At 36.0% G+C, this 16862-nt stretch overlaps 1 protein-coding gene across 1 annotated transcript; it reads right to left on the reverse strand.

The window, feature by feature from the left end:
* Positions 1-737: 737 nt before the first annotated feature.
* On the reverse strand, positions 738-14564 carry LOC111425410 (serine protease inhibitor dipetalogastin). Its single transcript, XM_023059410.2, has 8 exons — positions 14387-14564; positions 2868-2999; positions 2656-2803; positions 2230-2391; positions 1847-2155; positions 1495-1773; positions 1260-1439; positions 738-1200 (listed from the first exon to the last, which is right to left on the reverse strand). Exons 1-8 carry the CDS (start codon positions 14451-14453, stop codon positions 966-968), a joined length of 1512 nt encoding a protein of 503 aa, XP_022915178.1. The 5' UTR covers positions 14454-14564; the 3' UTR covers positions 738-965.
* Between the last annotated feature and the right edge of the window lie 2298 nt (positions 14565-16862).

Consider the following 16862-nt stretch of genomic DNA (forward strand, 5'->3'; position numbering starts at 1 on the left):
AGATCCAAAAATGGTAAATTTTATCAGTGGCCAACAAAGTAGCTATACAAAGTTTCTCTGCTTTTTGTACAACAGATCCAAATGAGGTCATTGGAATTAAAAAGAGTGACCTTTGAGGGAAAGTAGGGTTCTTGTAGAAAGGAATCTTATTCATAACCTGTTAGTTGATGGAAATAAAATTATCCTCTCTTCTTTACATCTAAAGTTAGGTTTCATGACGAAATTTGTGAAAGTTCTTAATCACAATTTGCCCATTTTTATGATTTATGTGAATAAGGTGAACTGAAATAGCCACATAATTCCCAGAAAATTTGGGTTATACTGGGGCCCTTTATCAGAAAAATACAAATCTCATGTAATGGAATAAGATGTTTTGTAATTTATGAAGTTCTATACTTTATCTATTAACTCCATTGGTATTTCGGATTATGAAATTAATTCTTTTTTATAATTGGAAATCTGAAAGAATTTTTGAGATTTGAAAGGACAATTAAGGTATAGTACTAAAATTATTTTTTTAACTATTTTTCATTAGTATAATAAATAATAAGAAAGATTATTGTGTGTTTTAAATATAGTATATTTTGATAAATACACTAAAGTACACAGCTCGGTTACAACACTAGCACTAAAATAATATTAGCAATACAAATAAATAACATTGCAGGTAAATCCTGCATACGCTCCACGGTGGGTTTGGAAATCCTATCGTTAACTAGCTACAATGATAAAAACAATCGTAATAAAAAGTTTTAATACGCGGTACAATATCGGCAATTGGCACAAAAACTCTATATCCATTTACATACACGTACATTATCTTCGATTGATAAATGTAAATATCGACGTGTGTCGTTGCCTCTTTACGAAAGAAACAAACGCTGTTCCTACTGGTTTATGTGGGGCAAGATTTGTTATAAAAAATTCTCTCTATGTCCTCTCGAAGTGCGTTTTAAGGGTAAATTTTAGTATAAGTAGTTTTTCGGGACTTCTTTGATGGGTTCTGCGCACGTTCCCAAATGTTTCATGGTTACTTCTCCTTTAGTTCTGCACGTTTCGATTTCCAAGAAGCAACTGTTACTGTAAGTTAAGCTATCTGAACCACACGTTGGGTCGTAGTAAGTTGGACATATTTTTTGGCATCCACGGAACATAAATCCGGCTATACATCTTTTCATGGGTACCACAAATATGTGTTTCCTAAAAGAAATAATTTACGTTTGAAAATAATAACTGAAGATGATGTGATTGAAAATTACCCGCAATTTGTTCTCTTCATTTCACATTCACTTTTATAAATTTTATTGTCTGAACCGCACACGTATTGAATGACGCTATCGTCACATGTATCTTTACAAAGTGCTGTTGTTCTGCAATGTTGTTGTGGAACTTCAACTACGATTTGTCCGCATGTTTCTTTTTTTAGGTCACACTCAGATCTGGAAGAAAATATAAGAAATGAAAATAAGTAATTATTATTATGTATTTCTTTACCTATAGACATTTCCGTCAGATCCACAAACTGGTTGTGGTTCAACATGGTCACAATTTGTTGGACATGGAGTCGGTTCTCTTAAAGAAGTGCAATTTCCTACATGAGCTAATTGTACTCCTTTTAAACAGGTGGCTAGATTGAGTTGGCATTGATTGATATAAGTTCTTGCGTCTGAACCACAAACGAGATCTTGTTCTTCGTTGCATTGAATTTTCTGACACTTTGATAATCTAGCTTTACATTTATCCAAATCAACCTTAAGGACTTTGCGATTATTTCTGAAAGAAATATTTCTCGTTATAGAAGGACGTTTTATTTGAGCTGATAAGAGGTTAATATTTTTTGCCTTACCCACAATTGAGTAGCCTTAACTCGCACTCGTTTTTGTAAATGTATCCATCGGAACCGCAAGTAGGCTTCTCGACTTCATTAACGCAACTAATAGGACAATTTAAAGAGTGGGAATGTCTTTCTTGCATCGTACAGAAAGCCATTGGGACTTCGAATACATGTTTTCCGCAGTTCTTCGTCTTCATCTTACAAACATTCGCGTAAATTTTACCATCCGATCCGCAAGCTGGTTTGTTAGATCTCCAACAAACCTCTCTGCAATGTCTTGTTGTTTGACAGTATTTCTTGTTAGTCCTAACTACTCCTTGGCTAAAAATAACGTTTAATGAGGAAAAAATTTTTTTTTAATAAAATCAATTTCCTTTATTATAAAATTAACTTACCCACAAGTGAGTAATTTCATTTGACAAGTATTCTTATAAACATTTCCATCGCTACCGCATATAGGCCCATCTTGAGGAGCCAATTTGCAATCTATTGGACAATTTTCTCTGTGTGCACTTATGTTGTTACATGAACCTAAATGGGATAGATCGATGCCAACCCTAAAAGAAAACGAATGCTAAAGAAAAGAAGCTAAAAGATAAAAGAAGAAAGTTAAAATGCGTGTAACATTTGCATGTCTTGTAACCAGATCTATCGGTTTCTTGTCGAAGTTATTAATACGGTTAATCCTCCGTTATTTACGTCGGGTTTTTGTTACTGAAACGCGATCCCCTTGGAAATCCACCTCGATTTACAGTTACCAGGTCGCCTGTATCACTTAGCGTGCCCGAAAGCGTGAAATTAAAAAGGATCTCGTCACGAACCTGCATATTTCGACCTGGAGCATGCACCTGTTCAGGTATGTGCGGCCATCCGTGCCGCAAACGGGGTCTTTTTCTGTACCACACTTATGGTCGCACTTTGAACCTTGAGATCTTTGACAAACACCTGAATCTGTGGAAAGTTTAATCCCTGAAAAACGACATTTTAAATTGGTTTCATAAAGAAAAGCGTTATTTGAGAAGGTGTAATTTACCTTTACCGCACGTTTTCTTCTTCATTTCGCATATGTTGGGATATATGACACCATCCGAGCCACACACAGGATCTCCGTACGCCTGTTGTGTGCATATCCTTGGACACGATGAATCTCGTATACCAAAAGTTGCTGAAATAGCAAAAAAAAAACGGGAAAATTTATTACAGATTATTTATCGCTATTGTATCTTAATAGGTGCCGTTAGAGCACAAGTAATTTTTACGTTCGAGACAGTATCGTGACCATTAATTAGACCAAACCCACAAGCTTGCTTTGTCCTGCCTCCCCGCTATCGGCAATCAGTGAATATCAGGAAGTTATAGTGGACCAGATATTGGTCGTTGATCTTAGCACGCAACTAAGTCCACCTTCACTTCTTTGGTTCTAATTAATCTAATCAAATAAGTAGACGTTTAGCGAGAAAAATTCGCAAATCACGCGTAACGGTACTCATTTTGTCCAAATGAAACCGTATTTACACACCCGTTTATGCTAATTGAATTGTTTGCGACCGCGATCTAGATTCTTTCAAAAAGATTAACAACACGATGAGTCTCGAACCCTATCGTCAAGATAATCACGAACACGCCATTGTTCTTTTGCACGCCGCCCGGTCCAATTACCAGGGTCTTAACGTGTTTATTTCACGTGTTTGTTGTGAGGTGTTCATCCATACGCGAAGAGAGTAATTACAGAAAATGACATGCGGGCTCGACATGCGAGCCTAACGCGATGATATTGTCCAAGACGTAAAGAAGCGTCTTCTTCGTTATTTGCTTAATTGGTGTGGGCATTAAACTTAGTAATTACCCGAAGGACAGGGAGATCAGCGCTAATATATACTCTTGAGTGCAATAGAAGTCATTTTGATATGCCTTGTTGAATAACTTTTTTGAGTCCTTTTAATTAAATGTATGAAAAGAAAAATTATTTTCATTAATTTATTGTAACGTATAATGTATATGAGGAAGATAGAAACATTGTGGATGCAGCTGCAAGATCTAACGGTTAACTTGATTGATTTCCTTCCTTTTATAACAAAAGTGTTAATTCAATTGCAACCCGTTGCTCATTGATCTATTGGTCTAATCGATTACCTCTAGTACTTTCGATGTATTTACAGCCGTACACATTATGGATACAATCGAAAGCTATTAAGATTCAATTTCGTCTTGGGTTGTAGATCCATTAGTTTCTTCTGCGGTGGCCTCAAAGGTGCGCCGCGGAAAACCAAACGCGTTTTACCGCAAGAAAATGGGCGTAGACTACTCTGACAATGAGGGAGCCAGTGGCATACCGTTGCCCTTGTCATCACATCTATGTACCGTTGATCCCGATAAACTCCGGGCTATTTTGATTCATTAACTCATCCGGAAAAGGATCGATTGTCATGATAATACTGACGTCATTATTAACGATTTTTCACGCTAGGCGGCTCGTGTACTGTTATAGGTCACCATATGGCGGGGTTTAAACGTGATCAAGATTTTAAACAACTGTTGCTTTAATTTTAATAACACCCACTTATAAATCATTTTCAAAAAGAGAAAAACGTTACGTTACAATGTTGTATTATAATTTAAAGAGTTCATTTCTAGTTGTGGGTTGGGCAGCACACATCATTGTTAATACATTGGTCCAGCAGAAAGGCGTTTTGTTTGTTTATTAACCCGGCGGATCTAAATATAGAGACTCGCTGCAACTTCTGCGGGCACAACCGGGTATATTAATTAGAATCTCACCTGTGACGGTAGCGGCTTATAAATACGTATAGAAATACGCTGATTACGAGCTAATGAACTTTACGTGTATACGCAAAGCACTGTCCGTAAGAACTCCCCGTGTGATTAATGAAGTCCTAGAGTTCGTCCTCTCATCTCGCGTTGAAATAATCCATTTGGAGCAAATGAGCTTCGATACGTTAAATAATTTATTTATATTTGCTATTATTTTCTGCTTAGCAATGAAAATGTTAATAATATCAATAACAATCAATAATGGTACAAACAAAAGATTAAAGCTAATTGAAAGCTTGCAAAGATCGAGGTCAGCTCTGACCACGCCACGGTCATCAAGATTCAGGTGGTTTGTTTATTTCTGCCATTAAAGGCTGTTCGAGAACTAAATGATTTTATTTGCACTTAACGTACCGTTAAATTAATACGCAGCCCAAACAATCAGTCGGTTAGTTGCACGTCTTGTAACCAAGCATTATTAAAAAGCTTCGGGCTATGCACCTATGAGATTACACCGCACGACCTGTCATTTTAAGATTAAACGGTACAGTTACTTGGTCTTTTTAGAAAAAAAAACCATAAAATTTCTTGTACTTGAACGGACGTCAGGAATTCTTCGTGCACCTTAGGCGTCGACGGCATAACAAGATTACGTAAGAGATGGTAACAGGACGAGTACTGCAAATCGAACGTCTTGGTACCGACAAGAGTTCCCTCTTCAAATAGCTCAACGTATCTGTCGTATCTCAAGATCGGAACTTCTTGGAATGATGTACTCGAGTCGGCTAACACGGACGCCAATTTATGCTCGTAGATAAACATCGAAAGTAATGAGCGGAAACCGGATAACAAAAAAAAACACACTCCTATTCTGCAAGGATTTACGACCTAGCGTTGTTCATGAACACACATGCACCACAATTTAATCGAAACATACCTAGATACCCATTTCTGTAAAGAAGATTGCAAGAGAAATCGATTCATACACCATCTGTCCAGCACTTGATTTCGCTATCTTTCTGAAGTTAAGAGGCAATCGTGTGCCACTGAAATCGAGGAGAAAATCGGTGTTGTGAATCGATGTGATGAAAAAACGGAAACGGATGATGAAGAAAGTGGATTTATAGGACGGCTACTTCCAGAGGCATTTTATTAATGATTAAGGACAGCCAGCAAAAAGTTTTTTCTTATAATAATTTTTCTAATTACTTTCTGTTTCTGATTATGAGTGAAGATTTTTAATCGTCATTATCTGTCGTGGTTCGTTTGTTGTGGGGATTGAAAAAAATTTTTAACGGTCCCAAATTACAGTAACGTTTCTTTAAACATCCACCGCAGACGAGAAGGCGTGCAACGATCCGGCAATAATTTGCGCGACCAATTAATTGTCATGTCCAAAAACGGCAGGCCAAACGAGATATAACTGTACCTCTTTAAACATCAAAAAAATCAAAAAATCGAGCTGAGATTGTTGAACGACTGGATATTTCTCGGTTTATCGGAAATAACTATAAATAAATGATTTTAAATAGCTTGTATATGTAATAACACCGATTGTACAGTAACATTCCTTTACTACATTTACCATTTACTAGTCGGTCGTTTAGATTACAGCCCATACTTAGGCAGTGCTTAAAATAAATGAGAAATACCATTTCGAATGAATGGCGAAGCAACTCTCAGAACTGAGATATTTCTCGCGTTAATAGCAGCGGATCCATATAAGAAGACGAAGAAAATTAGAAGAATAGTTGGTATTATTACACTGCATATAGAAACGAGACGAAGACGTTACGATAATGTGGCCATAAAAAGCTTATAATTTAACATTGATGGCTACTGCTAACTATACTGATTGTGAATCACATCGAATCGTTTTTAGTTTCAATATTCTTGTTTTATCTTTGAAGAATAAAACATAGTATGTAACATTATTTAATTTTTTTAATTAAATAAATTATTTATTTGAACAATAACTTTACAAATCGATTAAAACTAAAGTTACCATTACAGCCGCACGTGTCTTTAGACGACTAAACCCGAATGTTTTTAATTCTAGCTCTAGTGTTAGTTCTACTTTTAGTTCAATAAAAGTATTCAACAATTTAGAGCTGAATAACAACTAAAACTACAGCTAACACTAGAACTACGTTTCTTAAGATGGCTAAACCCAAATGTTTCTAGTTCTAGGTCTAGTGTTAGTTCTACTTTTAGTTCATTAAAAATATACAACATTCTAGAACATCGTGATTTTGCTGTATTACAAATACGATCAATACGATAATATTATGACATCAAATTTAATTTTGACACGTCAAATCGATCTTGATGTTAAAATGAATCGTAAACGCCAACGCTATCAGAGTATGTAAATTCTATAACCATAAAAGGCACTGGTGGTAGCCAGGAAATGATCGTCATTGGCCAATGTACGGTATAACAGGTAGCACGCTTTCTGTGACAGAGCGATCGAATTTAATAATAATCGTGTACCGTTGAATATTCATGCGCATTTAAAATTATTATGCGCTCACGCGAGTTCTGTTACTATAGATTCCCGTTTAAGATTGCTTCCAGGAACATATTAGACGAAACACCTTTTAACGCGCGGTTACGTAATAGTTTCAGATCGTTTTTAGACTATTTCTTGTGACGATAATTTTCTGGCCCGAGGCGATTACGTGCTCGTGTATGAAGACATTTTGCCCATCACGCGATGTAATCCGATAAATAAACGCAAGAAAAAAAATCTGTTAAGGCACCCAGCGGCAGGCGAAGTTAATAATTCTTTGTTAAACGGCGCGTTTTGCATCCTAGATGGGTCGCTATTAAACGGGGATCTATTATGCAATAAAACCAGCGAGTCGTGGTGTTTTAACGTGCGTGATCGAGAACGTTACGTGAGAGGTCCTCACGCTGAAGTAGCTGCTTAATAAAACATGTGTATTTAATAAGAAAATTACACGCCGCTAATTTATAGGTCGGTTGGTAAAGCGCGTTACAAACAACTGGACAGGAAATGAATACGTTCAATCGTAACTTTCTGCCATGCTTTGCTTTAGAACCATACTCAAGAAAGAAACTATGTTACTTACATCTCGAGGGCTCCTATAGAAACCGCGCTGGGTTGCTGACCTTTTTATTCGTTTTAATCGTCCGTTGGGCACGGAACGTGGAAACATTCAAACAGCAGATTAGCAGGAACGATAACCCTGAACGTTAACTAAGGTAAAGGTTAAATTATTCCTAACAAGTTTAGGGGAGCATTAGAACGTGCTCAGAATGCCTAAGAGCGGTCCACAAAAGTGTGCAACATGTCTCCGACGAATCCCTTACTCTTCGTCCACAGCTTTCCACAAGACGTGTGGGTACTTTTAAATTATCATATTCCAACCGGTCTTTTTAGATGTACGACGACTACCCGTATAAATACAAAAACTCTAAATTCAAATCACGCTTTGATGAAAATAATTTAACTCTTGTAAAAATTGTGACAACAAAATACATATAAAGAGGTATAATTAACAAAAAGAACGAAGAAATCGCTATTAAACGGGGTATCTCAAGAATAATATCTTCAAGAATGAATGTTTCAAGTTAATGGAGATATTTAAAGAGTTTAGTTAAATTTAATTTAGAATGATTTAAATGTTGAGTGAAATTTGTCCATTTAAGTTAAAAGGTCCTGGCCAAAAAACCTTGAATATGAAGTAAAGGATCATCATAGGCACCAATTTGAGAAGTCTTTTTTGGAACCATCGATAATGTAGAGACAATCGAAGATGAAGATCGGCAAATAAAACTGTATCATAAAATACTACTTTTAGAAGACTTTCGCCAGTGCAATTCCACACAATTTCTTGCAGTTTAAAACTTTAAACTCAGAGCAGATCACAAATATCACACAAACCAAGACTTTGTGGAACCACGTAACACCAAACTCACTTTGCTTGAGTCGAATGGAATGACAACCTCGACCGATTTCGTAGTTGTCGCACGCCCAACATTTTACAAATACCAAGACTTTGTAAAACCACGTAAGACCAAGCTCACCTTGCTTAAGATAAATAGAAGAAATAATCTCGGCCGACTTCGTAGACGTTGGCCGCCTAACATATCATAAACGCCAAGACTCTGTAAAACCACGTAAGAGTAAGCTTACCTTGCTTGCGACAAATGGTAGAAATAACCTCGGCCGACTTCGAAGACGTCGGCCGCCCCAAGTATCACAAACACCAATACAATATATGTAAAACCTTTTTGTTTCGTGTTCTTTTGCAGAGAGAAGACTGAGAGAATACTTAACACTCTTTACAGACTAACTAGATACGTCTGTCTATTGATTTCAGCAGATTAGATAGTCTAGATTGCTGGGAAAAGGCATTGGTCCTGGCTAAAATCCTGAATATGAGGTAAAGGATCATCATAGGCACCAATTTGAGAAGTCTTTTTTGAAACCATCGATAATGTAGAGACAATCGAAGATGAAGATTGGCAAATAAAACTGTATCATAAAATACTAATGGTAGAAGACTTTTGCCAGTGCAATTCCACACAATTTCTTGCAGTTTAAAACTTTAAACTTAGGGCAGATCACAAGTATCACAAAAACCAAGACTTTGTGAAACCACGTAATACCAAATTCACTTTGCTTGAGTCGAATGGAAAGATAATCTCGGCCGATTTCGTAGTTGTCGCACGCCCAACATTTTACAAATGCCAAGACTTTGTAAAACCACCTAAGACCAAGCTCACCTTGCTTAAGACAAATGGTAGAAATAATCTCGGCCGACTTCGTAGACGTCAGCCGCCTAATGTATCATAAACGCCAAGACTTTGTAAAACCACGTAAGAATAAGCTTACCTTGCTTGAGATAAACTTTTCTCTGCCATTCTTCAATATACTTTATGTTGAAATGTGAAACCTGATTCGATATGATCTACTCATCATAGAAACTCGATTGATTTAGCACCTAAATGTACAATTTTCTAAGATTCCATTTCAGTTGATTAAGTTAAAGCAGTTTATGAATCAATTAGTGCTGATTTGAACCTTATAAAACGGGGTGTCAAACAATTTGTCATAGCAGGTATTTCAGCTGCCTATTCTTTTGAAATTTGTTCCGCATAAGAAAATAGCGAAACCAGAATATACAAAGAACTTATTCTCTATGTAACTATGAAACCGAGTTATGATTACTCAAGAAATGCAAACTGAAGAAAGGTAACGACCAAAGTTTAAACTCGTTCAACTCTTTATGTAACTTTCATGTAAAGTCTAGCTACAAAAGAATCAGAATAAGCAAGTTAAAACAATATTTCCAGAATAAGCACTGCACTTGAGCTATAAGTGCTCCTGGTAAAAACAGGATAAAACAGTTTAAATGGTATTTTGAAGGGAAAACTATCTGATAGCAATGGTATGCCCCAAAGAAGAACTTAGCTTAACTTAAATTTAACTATTTATGCTGGCGTCTATAATGCTGTTAGTTGTTCTAAACTTAATTAGTCATGCTACAGTTGTGAGTGTCATGCTATTTTTATGTGCAAAATGTCTGCGTTAGAGTTAGAGCGATATTAAGGTATAATATGTATTACATGAAGACACAAAAATAGCACAAAAATAGTTGCGTTCTTGTAACATTTGTGGTGGTGAAATGAAACTTTCGTCACTCAAACGGATCTCTAACCAAGATAAGTCATAGCTCTACGATAAGTCTATGTTGCAACACTTGTTCAGTTACACTGCAAAGATGGATTGTTTCCATTTTTTTAGATAGAGTTAGCAAGATAAGCTCTTGATGATGTTTTCTTAGTGATATACTTAAATTTCTCCTGCTCCTATGAAGAAAGTTTATATAAATAAGGAATCAAATATGCTGAACTAAAGTATAAACTCTAAAATTAATAGCATTATCTCTACTCGTATTATGTGTATGTGAGTAGATAGCTATAGAAAATTATATTATACTCTAGGAGATAATGCTCAAGCAAGATATTAAGTTTATCACAATAAACAGCAAAAAAAAAGTTCGTCTTCCTCATCTGCATAAAATACGATGGTTCATTTTACCTAACTAATTTGAATTTAGCTTGATGTACTTATTTGAAAATGCCATTGGCTATTTGTCATTTTCCAGATTGAGTTGAATTGATAAATGACTGAGTCTGCTTATAGTTAATCACATTCATCAGCGATTTTCCGTCGATCTACGAAACGACATCGTTTATATCTTACTACGTCACGACAAGCTCTCGACGGGCTTTTATAACAAATAGCCCTCGTAGACTTTGAGTATGGATTTAAAATCAACCGTGAGATCCATTCAACCATACGGCATTACGAGATTAACGTCGTGAGAGATTTTGAATCACCTTTTGTAAAGGAGATTCCGTTTACGTCAATTTCAAAAGTGGAAACAAATTTCTTAAATTGGATTTGCAGTTAATAACGAATAAAATGACTTAATACGAGAATTTAATGGTGAACGAGAGTGCACTTGTGAAGTGTAATTTCTCCTAGGGAACTCGTTGTTGTGGGTTGGACGTAGCAGCCAGTTGAACGTTTAATTGTGAGACCAATTACCGTTTAAGAGTGTTGCATATTCGAGTAAGAAAGTAACCACTCGACGGCGGGTTCAAGTTCGGACAAGTTCGCCGCGTCACCTTGACATGAGAACGACCGGACGACGTGCGTTACGTAAGGGGTCTCTGCGCAAATGCCCTCGTCCTTTGCTTTCTGCACGACTACTATCTCTTCTCGTCGTCTTTCGAGGTGCATTCCGAGCATGCACCTGAGCTCAGCAGGACGATTTTTAATAATAATATATTCCACGTTGCTTACCGACTACGTTCGCTTTACGACTTTTGACACATAAAGATCATTTTTGTTATGTATCACGTAAATTCTACAAAATTTCTTAGGGTTATTATTATTCTACTGTTTTAAAGCAGTAAAGAAAAATACAACAAAAGATAATGTTTGTGTAGTTAAAAATACAGCCGTGAGTTTGCAGGTGTGAAAGTGCTCGAAGTGGAAAAAGTACCGTCTTAATTGTCACGGGTAACAGTACTGTCGCGGTCGCAAAACGGAATTTGCTCGGTTGGGAACAGTAGGGAATGCCGTAATTGCCGTGGACGAGGGCCGGATGTCGACTTGATTCGATGACAAAAGCGGAGGACTTTGTCGGAACGATAAAAGATATCTTGAAAGCTTACAGACTTGTGCGCCTTCTCTTATTTAGTGATTTGTCACTTGTCATTCTATTAAAATCTTCATTAAGTATCTTCTTTGTTGCACATAAAAATAATATTTATTAATTAAGGCCATATCAAATATTCCAACCATCTCTTTTTTACTTATTTATTTATAATTACATGAAATAACATAAACGTTATTGAAATCGAATATATCGCGGTTATTGATGTATGGTGAAACGCTTTCTCTCAAAAGCAATTACAGTTTGACCGATTCTCCTACATTCGTATCTACTACGTGCATCGTCGTGTGACACTTTGATTTCTCTAAACGAAGGTTCTCCAGAAATTCGTTTCCTCTTTATGTTAATTTGATAATTAAGGTTTCTGCCGTTAACACACTTAACATTAAAATTGACGCCTAAAAAAGTGTTTATCGTCTATTTGCGGTAAATTTAACATCTTGTAATTGATTAGTATGAGTTCTGGAAGTGGAGTGATTTTAATTCGTTCGACAAAAAAAAATCAGACGAGTGGAACTAATCAATGGAATTGTACAGAAATGAGCAAATTGAATTAGATTACAAGAAGTCTTGAGCGATGGTGTTGTTGACCTCTGATTGTAAATTAACGCTGAAAGACTGGGAAGTACGTAATGGAACCGAACGTTTAACCTCTAACTTGACCCTGTTTGATTAATTATCGTAGATAGTGTTTCTTCGTCTCGAAGAAAGTACGGATTAGCGAATAGTTTCAATTAGTAGTTAATTGCCCGCATTATTACATTCATACAATTAATTAATAACTGTTAATGTAGTGAATAACGAAGATTTTCTCACGTTTATTGCGCACTCACAGGCAAAAACCTTGTCTATAGCGAATTTACAAATTTAAGCTCGGCATCTCCGCCAATCTTTCAGCGAGATCTAATTTTTTGTTAAATAAGCGGGATGGGTACTTCGGTGACCGTTTTTATTATTACTTTTTTATATTTCTTTCCAACTCGGTACCTGAACTGAGTTATTGTTGTAATGCAATGACCAAAACGCGAAGTATTGTTCAAATTCTTGGTATTTCAGAATCGCTTTACCATTGAATTAAAACCATTTTTTTTATCATGATAAAGTTTTAAATATCATTTTAAAATTATTGTGTTATTCTCGTCGATTTGTTATTCAATAACCGCCCATTTAGAGTTGTTTAAATTGAATTTGCGTATCTGCACGCCTTTATATTTTACGATTGTATTTGTCGAGGTGTACATCTGACCACATTGTATCCGAAGGGCGTCGAACGTAAATCCAGAACGATCGTCCAGGCGATAAATCAGAATAATAGCCGAGCTCTTCAGCCTCGCGTGTCGCGCCGGACGAAAGTCCCGAAGATTTACAATTGGTACTGAGTAATTTATTCACTTACCAGCTCTCGTAATAACCAATTAGCTGAACGAAAATTGAAAAAAGTTTTGCTAAAAACCGCCACCCCTTGTCATTCATCTACATATTACCGGAGCGGCTGCGGAGCTTTTAGCATAAATTAAAGCTCCTTGTATCGCATACGATATGTAGTACCCATTCGCGGCCGCATTGTGCCGCCCCGCTTCGAGTGGTTTATTTGCCAGACCGAAGGAGATTACGTTTAATTGCGGTGTGTCGGCACACGGAGGAGACGGAAATGGCAATGGGGATATTTTACACATCGAGATTCTACTGACATTAATGAATCACTTTGTTCTCACGTTAGTTGTCTTTAGGCGTTTCTACAATTTTGTTAAAAAAAATTGTTTTCTAGTTACCAATATAAATTTATCTTTTCGCTGTAGAATTTTTCTACAGGTGTTTACATAAAACGAAGCAGCTAGGAGTCATGTTGGATGTTTTATTACCGTATAAGCTAGCGAAAACGATTAAAATCTAATTGGTGGCCATAAAACATCCTGCACATTTCTTCGCTGCGATATGTTCCAAGATGTATCTTGAGCAGTAACCTTTGCGTCCCATTCGAGCAACTAGATTACTAATAACTGGTAATAATCATACATTATCAACATGGTCTGGTAACAACGGCTAATAGTTAAGGCGAGCAGAAAGCCGCGCCGTAAAGTACCAGTCCAGTATCTCTTCCTGTAGAGATAGGCAATTAGTTTTATGCTTTCTGTCTGGCCATAGTTATTTTTTGACTCATCCGTTCTTTCTGAACGTCGTTAAGAGACAGATAATTAAGCGGCAATCGCGTTGGTAATTAGGTTTGCCGGTTGATTGCCTATGAAAAAAAGACAATACCAACACGTCTAGGGTCATTAAGTATTAATTTCGCGCGGGATGCGATGCATCTACGTTTTTGTGACGGGTAACTTTTGTTAATAAATCTCGGCAATAACATCTATTATCGGGAAAATCAATTTATGTTGCATGTGCACACCCGGAAGTTATCAGATTTTAAAAATAAAAATGATTATAGATAAAACGATTAATGAATCTTGTTGCATAACGAGTAAACAATTATATCCCGTGACTCAAACAGAAACTGGAAAACATTAATTGACAAAAATAACAAATTCTTAGAAATTTATTAAAAACTTACTTGGCATTTTTAAGGAAACGAGGGCTATCACGATAGTACACAAGATGATGGCTCGGTCCATGATCATCACAGCCTGGAAAATATCCAAAGTATATCTTCGTCGACGAGGTCTCTATACGGTGGCGCGACGAGATCTTTCGTTTAAAGGTGTTCAGCCTGCGACCGGTGCACACCGACTGGCCTACATTGGGCACCTCTTCCAGATATAAGCCGGCCTCGCCACCTCGTGGTCGTCCGCGACGAGAAGAAGAACACCGAGAAGAAGAGCATGAGAACCCTACCAGCAGCAGCGGAAGCTTATACTCGAAGAGGAATCGGCCAGCTTTCGAGAAGGACGTGTCTTATTTGGTTGTTCTCAAATACCTCTTCTTCATTTTGGTTCTTCTCAATGATTAAACTGGCGCCCGCATCAAGCGTTTGCTGAGAAATTGAGAGGTGTCAAAAAACACGCCTAACCTAATAGTTATCGAGTTCTTGTATTTTATACTTGCTTGCCGTGAATTGAATAGTTGATATTAATTTTAAGATAAATCAATGCAATTATTGCTAAGAGATCCGTTAACTTTCTTCATTTGCATCTTACAGATTTTCTTGTGGGCTAAACAACAAGAAATGGCATTTTCACTTTTAACAAAACTAAAACAAGTTCCGGACAAGTTGCAAATGTAGACCAAAGCGGCCTTTTACCTATAATTCTATCTGAAAGAGTTCTCGATGATAATTTTAGACTTTTCTATTTACGTAATTAGAGAGAATGTGAGCTGATTAAGTAGGTAATAGTTTAGAGTTGTGTTAATTAATAAAAGTCTTAACAGCTTTATTTTCTACTTGACAATCAATAATAATAATAAAATACAAAAAATCAATCGTATGAAGGAACTAAATCAAACCAAAGTTCCGTAACAAACGATTTTGCATTGTCTATGAAATAAGTTGTGGTTTTAATCATGTAACTTCCGGAAAGAAATCCGGTTGGTAACGCAATACTATCATAATCAATGTCGCCATGATAACACCCCTAAAATTTGTATTCAATTTTATGTTTTATACCCTAATTTTTTTTAACTTACGGCAGGTATGGGGCATTTAGTTACATTTATACTTCGCATTATATTCCCCATACCAAAAGCGTTGCTATTTGTTGTTTTACAAAAATTTAGATCTATTTCGATTCCTATGTAAACTGGTACGTTATATCTAACCAGATAAACTACAACGTTCGTCTTTAACAAAAACATAAAATTTTTAATTAATAATTAACTATTTATATTAATTTAAATACCTTTGCATCTTGTTTAACTGGCTTTTTAAGACAAAAACTAGTTCGTGCCACTTTATGTGTTTTATTATAATACTGATTTTTGACTACGTAGTATGTCAGGTGTGATTTATTGACGAACTTAACGATAACTCTATTCGTAACGAACTTTGTTACATATCCAGCCTATATAACCATATTTAATTATAAATATTTTAGTGTTGTAGTTTTATTAGTTGTACTTACAAATGTGTAGTTTAGATACAATATTAAAGATATCGCAACAATAAGATTTATTAATGCTCTTGTTTTACCCATGGCTGCGTTAAAATTGTAATGCTGCATTAAAACATTATACATCCTTTATATTACGAAGCATAAAAAATTATGTAAAATGAGAGGATGTGTAATGATAATAATAATGCAATTTTTTTAAATAAAATTCATTAATTTTTTATACATTTCTGTCACAAACATTACTGTGAGCTATAACAATAATATTTATCATCTTCAATTACGATTTTGAATTTAATTTTACCTAAAAACGTGCTCTTGTTTAATTTATCTAAGTCAACTGATTTTCTTCTTATTTGTACTTATATAAATAGTGTCTTATACTGGTTTAATAGTAATTCTAAGCTAAAGTACATGTTACGAGGATTTAATGTCAGACCACAAACGCGACCACAGGTGAGAATATAGATCATTCCTATCTTTAAGATTAAATGTAATTAGGTTACAAATACCATTGGAACTTTGAGAAGTTGAAGAGTACTCGAAAGCGGTTAGTGACTCTTTAATTAATTCTTTTAAAAAGGCTTGCGTCCTCCGACTGGAGGTCAATTTTGGTTGCGTCATCATTTGGTGGTAATAGCCTTCTATAGAGCTAAAAACTTTGGACATCGACTAGTATATTTATAAAAAGCAACTGGTGAAGTTAAAAAAGTTCGTTCGACCTCCAGTAGTAAGCTCTCTAGTCTGAAAATTTTTCTGAAGTCAAACCTGTACCGTTATATTGGCTTACTAACGATGGTTGATGAGTCTTAAATTGAAAACCTTCATGATGAGGATTCTCCGTCGATATCAAATGGGATGCCAACCTAGCACCCACTGCAGATGATTTTGATATAGTTATATGGCGCGTCGTGACGTTATGATGAACTTCATACATACACTACTAAAGCAAAATTACTTCCTCCTGAAGTCTTATAGACTAAT

The sequence above is a fragment of the Onthophagus taurus genome, chromosome 7 (assembly GCF_036711975.1).
Source record: "Onthophagus taurus isolate NC chromosome 7, IU_Otau_3.0, whole genome shotgun sequence".
Classification (NCBI taxonomy): domain Eukaryota; kingdom Metazoa; phylum Arthropoda; class Insecta; order Coleoptera; family Scarabaeidae; genus Onthophagus; species Onthophagus taurus.

Coding starts and splice junctions, on each gene's coding strand:
- LOC111425410 (XM_023059410.2), bottom strand. CDS start 14,453: ATGATCATGGACCGAGCCATCATCTTGTGTACTATCGTGATAGCCCTC. Junction 3,000..14,386: donor CGTTTCCTTAAAAATGCCAA/GTAAGTTTTTAA, acceptor TTGCTATTTCAG/CAACTTTTGGTATACGAGAT. Junction 2,156..2,229: donor ATGAAATTACTCACTTGTGG/GTAAGTTAATTT, acceptor CGTTATTTTTAG/CCAAGGAGTAGTTAGGACTA.